Source organism: Crotalus tigris, unplaced genomic scaffold (genome assembly GCF_016545835.1).
Source record: "Crotalus tigris isolate CLP2741 ecotype Arizona unplaced genomic scaffold, ASM1654583v1 scf7180000023687.2574627, whole genome shotgun sequence".
NCBI lineage: Eukaryota > Metazoa > Chordata > Lepidosauria > Squamata > Viperidae > Crotalus > Crotalus tigris.
This window is the reverse complement of record NW_024100118.1, coordinates 1,165,007-1,177,152: the sequence shown is the minus strand read 5'-3', so window position 1 is coordinate 1,177,152 and position 12,146 is coordinate 1,165,007. Positions and strand designations below refer to the sequence as shown.

General features: G+C 34.9%; 1 protein-coding gene across 1 annotated transcript; it reads left to right on the top strand.

Moving 5' to 3' along the window:
• Positions 1 to 1,055: 1,055 nt before the first annotated feature.
• On the top strand, positions 1,056 to 4,629 carry CARTPT (CART prepropeptide). Its single transcript, XM_039320709.1, has 3 exons — positions 1,056 to 1,226; positions 1,625 to 1,708; positions 2,836 to 4,629. The coding sequence occupies exons 1-3, from the start codon at positions 1,083 to 1,085 to the stop codon at positions 2,941 to 2,943; spliced, it is 336 nt and encodes a 111-aa protein (XP_039176643.1). The 5' UTR covers positions 1,056 to 1,082; the 3' UTR covers positions 2,944 to 4,629.
• Positions 4,630 to 12,146: the final 7,517 nt, after the last annotated feature.

Genomic DNA, 12,146 nt, shown 5'->3' with positions numbered 1-12,146 from the left:
GTGCATGCATGTGTGTGTGTGTGTGTGTGTGTGTGTGTAGTACATCTACATCAGACTATTCAGTGAGGGGACAATTTCCAGATATTTTTGATGCCCTTATTATACCATATTATTATACAAATTAGAATTTTATCCCAATTGTACATGTACAGTATGTACATATACATGTTTGTGTGCATGTATATATGCACATTAATTATGGATGCTGACTCACTACTCAATACTGCATGGAATTGCATGTAATTCTTGAGCTAAAAAGGCTGCTTTCCATTAGATTAGAAGGTGAAAAGTGAAATAAAACTAAATTTCTCTATGTAGAGATTACATTTCAGCCCAAACCTCCAGGTCACATCTTACAATACTTTTATGTGAATCATAAAAACCCTGGAAGGGATGACATCAAAGTAATTAATGCAAATAAGACATTTGAAGCATTTCTAAGTGATTTTGGCAGGTAGCACTGACAGCCAGAAGGCTGTCTCTATTGACAGGCACTGGAAACCAGTTTGAGATCCAGCAAAATCAAGCAATATAGAACTCATATATTACTTGTGTAAATCATCCATAGGCAATGAAGACAAAGTGGACTGGATCTAAATAGTAATCAAGCATAACACTCTAAGTTATTGGCTTAATCATGGGCTGCTAATTGGCTGAGTTCACACTTCAACTACTTAAACAAACCATTATTTACAAACCAAAATGGAGAGGTTCACAATCAATACACAAAATGACAGTATGCTTTGTTTTTGGCTAGGTATGTGAGTGAATCTGGCAATTCATTATATGGTGCCTAAAACCAATATTGTTGAGTTTTTGTTGAGAAATGGCTAGCTAATTTATTTCATAGCTCCTCTTGTATTTTGTTTTCTTTACCCTCTCAGGCTTCTGTCTGCCCTGAAGGAAATTAAGATCCTTGCCTAACTCATCCGTCAGATTTCCCCCCCCCCCACACCATCGCCGCCCACTTCCACCGGTACCCGCTGGTGGACTGACGTATCACAGTGCAATAAGCTTTATCAACAGGTGACTAACAATCCATATAAAGACTGGTCCGCGAAGCTGAGCTTCATTTCAGAACCATGGAGAGCTCTCGCTTCTTCGCCCTGCTAGGAGCCGCTTTATTGTTGCTTGCGGGAGTCCGCAGTCAGGAAGAAGGCGAACTTCAACCGCGAGCTTTGGATCTCTATTCCACCATGGAGGAAACGTCCCACGAAAAGGAGCTGGTATGTTTTCCAGCAAGAAAGCGTCTGAATGGGCGGGTGGGGCTATAAGTGATCTCGGGAGTGTCCTTTACTATTTTCCGATGTTACTAAACTGCCTAGCCATTGAGTCCTCATGTTTTGCTTCAGATATCATGAGACGCAGCTTTTGGAAAACTTAAAGGCATTCTTAGGAGGGTGATATGCTGAATAGGAAGAAAAAGTTGGAGTCAAACAGAAGCTTGAAAAGTAACTTAAATGAGAGAATCAGGTCTACAACCTTAGTGTCCACCGTTCCCAATTGCCTGTGAGAGGCTGGTCTAACTTTCTCTTAGGTTGTCAAGTGCTTTGCCTCCCACTCTGTTTTCAGCCTCCTCAGGCTGCTTGATCTATTACTAATAGGATAGTTTATGTGTCTGCAGATTGAAGCACTGCAGGAAGTCCTGGAGAAGCTGAAAAGCAAACGGCTCCCACATTATGAGAAGAAGTATGGTCAAGTTCCCATGGTGAGTGTTTTCTGATTCCAAGTCAGAAAAATTATTTTTAAAACAGCAAGAATTAGATTCATAGGGAGTTGACTCTGATTGAGAAAAGAACTTTTCTCTGGAAAATCGCCAATAAAAATGAAACTTTTTCACCCCATTGTCTTTATTAATCCCCAAATTATCAACATAAGGCTTGCATGTTCTGTCTTCCCTCATGTCAAACCTTTGGTGTCCTACTTGAAAAAACTGAAATAACACTTTACAAATGCTCTATTCCCTTCTTTCCCTTTCTAATATTCTAAAGCTGCAAATATTTATTCTGTTTTTTGGGATTAAATCCCATGCACTGGATTGTATTGTAAATATGTCTACTTGAAGGAATGTCAGTGCAGCTTAATCAGTTCCAAACATGATGATATTTATGCTTTACATTTATTTGAGAGGAAGTTTGTTTAAATGAAATAACACCTATTTCTAGTAGACACACTTAGATTTCTGCACTTAGATTATTAGTATTCTTTGCATATATTATAGGCTATTACTTAAATTGAAATGCTTCTGAGACTAAAATTGAAAAGAATCTGAATGAAATACTTGTCATTCATTTACAGAAAGAATTAGATTCCTTTTCACCAACTATTTTTTTCTAATTAAATATTAGTATAAGGTTGAAAAGGAAAATAAACCTTATTATCAGTGGAGTTGAGGGTTTTGGTGTCTACTATTTTGAATTTTTGGTGTCTCCTATTTTGAATTTTTGGCAAAGAAACTATATCTAGGTTAAAAAGAAAATTGATGACATCCAACCATGGTTATAATATATTTTTTAAAAAAATCAATATTTCTAGACATATTGTTTCTGGACTTTTTTGTGAAGTCTAGAGAACAGATATTTTAAGCGATTTTTATAAAAATTTCAGTGATGATACAGAAAGTCAAATGAAATCTTTTCTCTAATTAATTCATCTGAACTGTTACAATACAGAAATAGTTGAATATTAACTTTAGTCCTTAAAATCAGGTGTGAAAATGCAAACCTCACATGTAAACTTTGTATTTTTGCAGAAAATTTTCATTTATGATATTTTTTCCCTCTGGTCCAATGCAGTTTCTCTCTTGATCTAATTATTGGTTGCTGTCAATAACAGTGTGATGCAGGAGAGCAGTGTGCAGTGAGAAAAGGTGCCAGGATTGGAAAACTCTGTGACTGTCCCAGAGGAACATCTTGCAATACTTTTCTCTTGAAGTGCTTGTAAAGTAAAGTCCCTCCCGCAACCTCTGGAGAGAACAGAAAAGCATCAGCTGCCTTGTCTGAAGAATTAATTTTGAGTTATGGATGCAGGTGTGTGGGGTGGAGAATGCTCTGTATTCATCACATACTAAGAAGTGGGTGATGGGAGGGACACAGCTGTAAGGGTGATGTGAACTATTGCTTTTAGGATTTCTTCTAGCCATTTCTTTTTACTGTTAGTTTCCTTATTTGTTCCTGTCCTATTTTTTCCCATATGTGTACATCAGTGTTCAAAGAATGAATTGATATTTTCAAAAACCTTATTTTTGAATGTAAATGCTATCCATGAAAACTGTCTCTAGAAAATTCATTTATTTATTTTCCCTCAAATACAAATACAAGAATACAAATACAATAAGAAATTAGAGAACAAATTGAAAAGTTAAATCAAATTAACAGTAGGTAGGAATGATTCAAAGAGTCAAACATTTAAAAAATATACACAAATATCCCTTTCACAACAGGTATGGGTGGATATATCAATTGTAGGTAAACAGTAGCACTATTTCAAAAACATTCTACTAAACCAGTGTTTCCCAAACTTGACAATTTTAAGGCATGTGGACTTCAACGTTGCTGGCTGTGGAATTCTGGGAGTTGAAGTCCTCATGCCTTAAAATTGTCAAGTTTGGGAAACACTGTACTACACAATTCTTTCTTCTCAGTTTGGTAGTAACTTCAACCCAATACCTCCAGCTTTCTCAGGCAATCATATTTTTGAAATAAATAGCAGAGGAAGTGACTTAGATCTTGTCTCCTGGGGTCTTTTGAGACTAAGACAGAAAGAAAAGCTAGGAATATTTTTCCTTGACAAAATATGTAATGGAATTCCTGATGTTTCTTTCAGAAAGAGAAGCATAATATGCAATTAATAATTGTAATTCAAATATATGTCAAATAATGACACCCTGACCAAGTCATCAGCACATGTCTGCTTCCTGATGACTAAGAAGAAAGGTATGAGAGAAGTCTTTATTGATATTATACTTGTCTGATTAGTATACGTATTGAAGGATATTGCAAATACCTACTTCAAATTCAAATTTATGAATGTTCGTCATCAGTTTTGTCCATTAATAGACCTTGAACATTGCCATATAGCATTGTTTGAGGACCAGTGCACATATCAGTGCTTCCAAGCAGCATTATTGTTATATTAATTTCTATGTTGAGTCTTTGTCAGGATTGAGAAGAATTTGGCTTAGCATCAGAAACTCCAAAAACACAAGAAATGAAAGCATTAAGAAATCTTTGAGGAGGCCAAGAACTGCCATTTTCTAATGTTACAAAAAAAATGAAGAAATAAAAAACACTTTCAATTTTGAGATATTACTTCCATAATCTGATATTGAAGAAAAATATAAACCTATGCCATGTATATGCTTTTTCTTTTGAGACAATAACCATTTATTTATGTATACAATTCAACTCTGTTATAAAGGTTTTAAGAAACCTGAAGCAGATTTACATCAGTACGTTTTTACAATATGCATATATCAAACAATGTGAATGGATATTTATAAAGGAAAGATTCTAAATCTGTTAGTTCTATAACAATATATCCGTCAAACGTGCAAATATTTTTCAGTAATGTCCTATTGTCTTTTACTAAACTATTTGATCATTAATAAAATTATTGTTACAAGGTCCATTTCAATGTAGTATTTTGTTTTTATTTTTTTGACTATCTCCAGATCTTTTGGGATAAATATGTTTAAGCTTCTTGACTGAAGTGATTCTTTTTTTATCAGCACTAATGTATGCATGAATGGACATGTGAATTGTGATGTTAAAACTGGGACAAGGCATTCATCTGTCTAGGTAGAAGACAGGGTATAAATAAAAAGAATAAATACTTGTGGCAGTTGGGCAAGTTAGATATTTAGAGTGTTTCTGATACATTACTTTGGATGTACTTTGTCAAAAATAAATAAATATTACCATAGAACCACAAAGTTGGTATGAGCCATTTTGGCAATCAAATCCAATCTCATATTTTATGCAGAAATTATTAAAGCATCTATAATGAATGGTTGACTAGCCTCTTTTTTAACATATTGATTTAAAAAGCTATCCTTTCAATCTCCCAAAACAATATTCTTTTTTTAAAAAAGGGGAGCATGGGGACAAGAAAGATGGATATTAGCTCCAAAATATTGGTAGCTATGTGTCCTTGAGATAGATGATTCTCTTTGAATTAAAGGCATCCTTGTGCGACTTGTGGGATTGAAGGGGTGCAGGCCTATATGTTGTATGAAATTCCAAGAATTCCAGAAGCATGTAGTCAACTTTAGGCAATTTGCAGTACTGAAGGTTGATTATGGAGATAATGTGAACCAATTGTGCATGTGTGAATTAGATTTGATTTTAGCGCAAAGGGCAGGCTTTTACAAGCTATTTTGCCTTGGCATCAAATCATAATATCTTTTCAAATCACAGTTATATTGTATTCCATTATATTAGTCAAAATATGTTCTAATTTTGTACTCATTATCACTGGGAGAACTTGAAAGCTTCACTTCCAAGAAGCCTAATATCCATTTTAAAAAGAGTTTTGAGGTTGGATATAAACATGAATTTAAAGAGTGATAGACAGGTATTTTTAGATATTGTTTTATACTGATTTGCATCAGTAAGTGCTTAGTATTCATTTTTAAAAACCATTAAAATGATATTTTTCTTATGAACTCACCTATTAATTGGGATCAGAATGGTATCTCCTTTGCTGTAATAAGGAAGTTTCAGTTATCGGGTAAGTGACTGAGCATGCAGATGGTTCTCATTATCTATACAAGCACAGGACAAATCATAGAAGTATAATCCCAATGCTCATGAATCATAAAGATTAAGCAGCTTTTGAACTAATTCTAATATTTCAAAATTCTTACAAATGGGAGCTTATGGATTATCTCTAATGTTAAATGAATATATTTATGCAAGATAATTTTTTTTTCTCTTTCTCTCATACCCTATTCTTCATGAGTCTCAAATCTGTCTCTGAGAATTCCATAACTTTCCAGATCAGATGTTATACAGTAATGAATCTTTTTGGATGTTAGAATACCATTCATTCACAGATATTATTGGAACTAATCTACTGCTTAAAGAAAATTAACTGGCAGACCTGAGGCCACCTTGTCTAAGAAGCCACACATGAGTTTCTTTTGCATACATGACATGTTTTCTGAGTTTACATTACACTGAGTTTCTGTTCTGTAGTATAATTGAACAATTGTACTTAATAAAGAAAAAAGTTTGCCCTTTACATTGTGCTTATTCTCTCTTATGCAAAAATACTAAATGATAAAATTATGAACAATAAATAGGCAACTAATGTTTTATTTGTCTTCATGTATAAAGTTACACAAAGATAGACAAATCAAGCCATTAATTTCAATGTGAACGAAAGGTGAATTAGTACGAGTTAAACCAAATCGAAGTCTGTGTTGCAAGGAATGCATTTACGGTACTGAAAAGTGACACAAACAAACAATTCTTGCCTGAAGCACCTCGGCTTACATCCATTTTCTTGGTGGTTTTCATTTACAGTAAGTTGGCCATCATATACATGAAGCCATGTACTTTCTTGAATAAATCTGATGTTCTCAATAATATATCTTAGGATATGAGTTAGGAAGAGGTGCTTTTCATTTATAATTGACCAATTAATTAACTCATTAAACATTACCAGAAGATGAATTAAATTTATGAATTAGGTTGCAAATTAGGAAGCTGGAATAAAATTTATATGGAAGAAATATATATCTATATGAAATAGTCATCTGAAAAGTATTTGAATGCAAGCATTTTCACCCCACTCTCTAATTTCTTGACAGGATTGATTTAAACCCTCTGCAAGTTTATATTCTTTCTTTTTCAGGAAAAACACTATGTGTCACTCAACAAAATGACTTAGACTGTGATGAGACATAATTGGATGACTTAAGCCTTTTATTGTTAATTCAGTCTAGGATGTGCAAGCGTCTTGAGTCAGCAGTCTAACAGATAACAACATTCTCTATCAGCAGGTGTGATAATAGTATCTTGCATTTATGTGTATTTAGATGCTGAAAAGATAAGCATTCTTTCAATAAAATGTCTATGAAAAGTTAACTGGGGTAGCTTAAAGTATCATTGTATTTTCAAAAATATCCAGGAATATACAATTCTGAAGACTTAAGCCAACAATTAAGCATTGTGGTTCAGAATGGGATAACTTGCTGCAGCCAATTTGCCATGGCCAACATACCAGGGACAACTTGTTGCAGGACAATTCAGCAATTTAATTTAATTATTTTAATTTAATTTTTGTCATTCACATTTCATTTTGTCCCTCCTTTTGCATTCTTTCTTTAGTGTTTCTGTTCCACTGTTTCTTTGACATTATGTAACTTTTGTCCCTCGGCAAGTTGTCCTGCGGCCAGTTCGCTGTGGTAAATTGGCAAATGGATTGTGGTGAGTTGGAGCCAGCAGGTGCAAGATGAAGAGGCACTTTATTTTCTTCTCCCCAAAATATTTTGGGTTTTGCATAACTGGTCTGCTCTTCTGCTACTCCTCGGTTATGGAGTACTTTCCTGCTTCTACCATCTATCTTGGAAGAAGGGAAATGTTTTGTTTGACTTCTTCCCATTTAACACTGGCTTATGTGACTGATAGACATCTCACAGCCTGAGTACTTACTTGTCTGTAAACTTAGCATAATAGCTGCTAATTATGAAGAAGAGAAGGAACTCTGTACCATCACGTCCTGATTCTAATAGTTTTAGTGATGCCTGACTATTAAAAAGCATTCCTGTGGTTCAAAGATAAAAAGCTATATTTTTCAAATGAAATGTATAAAAAATAAGAAAATGTTAAAAATAAAATTTCCTCTTAGCCTTAGATACTCAGGCGTCAAGACATTTAGTGCTGATATAAAAACACAGACTGCATAGAAAACATAAATATTCCATAGAGTGGTGGAAGGGAGAAGTAAGATTGTTAAAGCAGACCATGATTAAATTTGGCTTCCTCTTCTTTGGAAGCACTCTGATGCAATGAGGTTCCATGTTGCATAACAATGTAATATAAATTGTTATGCAGAAAGAACATTAATTCTAATATAAACCTTGCAGTAATTTTTGCAAGGTTTACATTAGAATTAATGTTCTTTCTGCTTGACATGGTTCCCATTCCAGTCTCTCTCCCTCTTCTCCAGAGACCCACCTTTGCCTTCCCTAGAGATCCCTCTAGCCAGGATTTCCTTCAGACCTCCTTCCTATAAATCTTTTGCCATTCTCTAGACCAAATCTTTTTCATTGGGTGTGACTGGCTATTGGAGGAATCTCTTTGGAGTTTGTTTGAACAAGATTTTGTTGTTTTTACTTTTTCCAAAATGACTAATTTGGTTTCTCTCTAGTCGAAAAGAGGGAGCTTTGGAGCATTCTGTTTATATGTGGATATCTAAAGTCTTTATTATCAACTTTCCTGCTTGTTGGTCTGGCACCTGAAATTTATGGATTGGGAAGTCTGTCAATTGGCATACTAGGGTCTTGCTGATGTCAATAAAACTTATGCATGATATATAGATACAGATACATATACAGATATGCTTTATACTAAGCATATATATTTGCCTAATGGTTATAAAAGGATATCATTTATTTGCTTTGTCAGAATTAACTAGACAAATATTGTTGGATCCATAATTTACCGGTAGTAGAAAACATAGGATTCATTAACACTTATTTCATAAGATGTGGACAACAATATCTATGTATTAAATGATGAATCTTTTAAGGCAATGTCTGAAATATTGTGCTCAAGTTCAGTTTTCAAAAAGTGGAATCAAGAATAAAACAGGTTAGATCAAAACTCTGCTTGCCAATGCAATAAACTTAATACAATACATATGCTAATTGATGCAGTTCTTCCCCCCCTCACATCTAAGATATGAAAACAGGCATCTTGAGATAGATCAGATAGTTCAGCAAACTGTCACCACTATAAGAAGCTGAGAAACTGGATATGAAGGCCATAACAATCTTCCATTGTTGTAGCCCACTAACTTTTTTTTAATTGAAATTTTTATAAACTTTTGACAATAAAATATCTCCCCCCTCCCTCCCCCCATAACCCTCCCCCCTCCTTCCCAGAGCTGAATACAGGGTTAAAAAAAAAACAAGAAAAAAACATATAGATTAAATAAACGTCAATCAACTATACATACATCCAAAAAGATTAAAAATGCTTTAACTCCAATATATTAAAAACAACAAATCTAACCATAATTACTTTAAACAGTAAATTATTCAAAAGCTAAATAATACTTTCTAATCCCATATTTATTCTGTACAAAATTTACCCATCTTTTCCACACAGAATTATATCTCTCTTGTGAATGGTCTTTCAGATAAGCTGAAATTTTAGCCATTTCTGATAAATAAGAAACTTTAAGAAACCATTCCTCTAAAGTAGGCAAGGAATCTTTCTTCCAATATTGCCCAATCAATAACCTTGCCGCATTGTGGTAGCCCACTAACTTTTATCAGATGTGTACTGCTTCTGATTTTGAAAGTAGTCTATCACCAACATAAATAAACCTTTGAGGTTTATTCCCATGTGTGCATATATGATTTTAAAAAGTAACTTAAATTGGTAAGCCATTATACAGTGTGGCAGCCAAACACAGTTAACTATGTGCTATATGGATAAGCATTTATTCTTGTCCATCCAGTATCTAGGATTATGAAAGTAGACAAATCTATCCAGTCCTTAATTTTTTCTATCCAATAAAATCCTCTATAATCTCCCCTCTAAATGTTGTAATCTTTTCTTGTAGGATATGTGATTTAGTCTCTGTATATTTTTGGCTGCCTTTTTAAAAAATCCTTTGCAGATCAACTGAACCCTTTTTTATGAAGTGATGACCAAAGCTGTATGCATGTCCTACTATGGTCATAATTTTATTCGCAATTTTATAAAAATGCTACCATACTGCAGGTTCATTTTTGTTCCTTCATATCTTTCATGGAATTTCTTTTTTTTTTCATAACTGTATCACTCTGAGTTCACATTTTCATTCAATCATCAATTTCAACTTCAAGAACTTTTCCAGATCAATGACTGCATCTCAATCTGAATATAAAATTAAAATTCCTTGCCTTACAACAAATTCCTCAAATAATTATACAAAGTGGACTATTTCAGAAGTATCCCAAATTTAAGTGCTCTTTAGATTAGCAATCCATAGCAAAATATGCTGCTCTAATTTTTAAAATAGGTTTTAAGGATATTTTTATAGGGTTCTCTTTCCCCCTGGCAATTAATGCATTTCTGAAGCAAACTCTCCATAAAGAGGAAATATTACACTTCCTTGAATATTATGTACAGTTCTGAGGAATATAGGAAATTTTCAAACTAGATAGTTTGTGAGACTAGTTGGTGGAACCACAAACTAAACCCTTTGGAGCAAGAGTCTGAATTTATTTAAATTAAAAAGAGAAACTTAGAAGATTGATAGCAATATTCAAATACCTGAAAGAATATCAAACTGATATGATCTCTATTGTTGCAGAATATAGGATATGGAAAATGTATTTAAGTTACAAGAAGCTGATTTCAACTGAATTAACCATAAGAACATTTTCTCAGTAGAACCAAGTATTCAGAGAAGTATCAAGCTCTTCTTCACTATTATGCATATTCAACAGAGGCTAGACAGCTAAGTGATACTTTTAATTGGATTCCTGCAGGATTCAGTGGCCTAATGATCCCTTCTGATCATATAATGCAATGACCAAAACACACACAGCATATCCATTCTGTATAATTTAATTCAAATTATAAGAACAGATTTATAATGTGCTGTAGGTGTTGCAGATATTTGGCAGACACCATGGGTAAAGGTTCCATCACCATGAGTAATGCTGTCAATTTTCCCTTCTGTGACAATTGATTAACTTTTCAATGATTGCACATCTTCCATTTTCCATCTCCTGATCTACAAGGCATTAAATGGAGAATAAAGGATTACCAAGTCTCCAAAGATTCTTAGTTTTACAAGTAAAGTCTTTAGGTACCATTAAACCAGTGGTTCTCAACCTTTTTAATGCTGCGACCCCCAACCGGTCGTACGTTGAGGACTACCCAACCGGTCGTAAGTCGAGGACTACCCAACCAGTTGTAAGTCGAGGACTTTCCCTGCCTGGGAGCGCCGCACATGCGTGGTGCCGCCCCCTGCGCCGGCCGAGGCGTAGCTGGCAAGTGGCAGAGACGGAGCAGGCCGACCACCGGCTGGGCCACCAGCTGGCCCAGCCCAAGGGAGGTAAGGCACCTGCCGGGCCCCACGCACACCAGCAACCCTCCCTGCACCTGCCGGCCTCCCACCTCCCACCCCTGGCCTTCTTTTACTTACATTTTTAGTAGTTGCTCAGCAGGGAGGGGTGGAAACTTCCAGACAGCTCGCCTTCGCTGCAGACAACTTGCAGCACCGTTTGCAGAATGGGACTTTTGGCGGGCAGAGACAACCTGGACAATTCCAATTGGCTTTTGAAAGCCAATAGAATTAGACTCTATTCAAGAGAGTCTATTCTATTGGCTTTCAAAAGCCAATAGAATAAAAGGGAGTAGCACAGCTAAGGAAAAGGGGGAAAAATGGCGGACTGCGTTGTTTGGCGACCCCCATGAAATGGTCGTTCGACCCCAAATGGGGTTGCAACCCACAGATTGAGAACCGCTGCATTAAACTATTCTTGCAACTCTGTTATTAGATTATGCATTGAAATCCTACACATATTTATTAGCTGACTGAAAATAGTAGGGGTTGTTGCCAGGTAAGTTATCAATTGTATTACAACACAAACAAGTTGACTGTTCAAAAATGTTTTGCTATATACTATAACTCAAAGTAAATAGGACATAAAATTATCTACAATTTTCATTGTGTTCTCAGTTTCACACTTCAGAGTATTAGACTGTCATTTTTTTTTTTGCCAGATAGAAACACTTCTTTCTATTTTAAAATATTATTCACTCCTCTCCTGATGGATTAAAAATAGTTTATATTTTTGTCTTCAGCATATCTGAGAAGTGACAGTTTCTGAAGCTTTCAAAAGCAATGTCTGAAATATTTTAATAGGCTTAGAGATGACCAAAGGAGGAGATACATCTGTACCATCAAACATTTCC

Excerpts from the sequence above, each read along its gene's own strand:
- CARTPT (XM_039320709.1), top strand. The coding sequence starts at position 1,083 with ATGGAGAGCTCTCGCTTCTTCGCCCTGCTAGGAGCCGCTTTATTGTTG. Across the intron at positions 1,227-1,624 it reads CGTCCCACGAAAAGGAGCTG|ATTGAAGCACTGCAGGAAGT; the intron begins GTATGTTTTCCA and ends ATGTGTCTGCAG. Across the intron at positions 1,709-2,835 it reads AGTATGGTCAAGTTCCCATG|TGTGATGCAGGAGAGCAGTG; the intron begins GTGAGTGTTTTC and ends TGTCAATAACAG.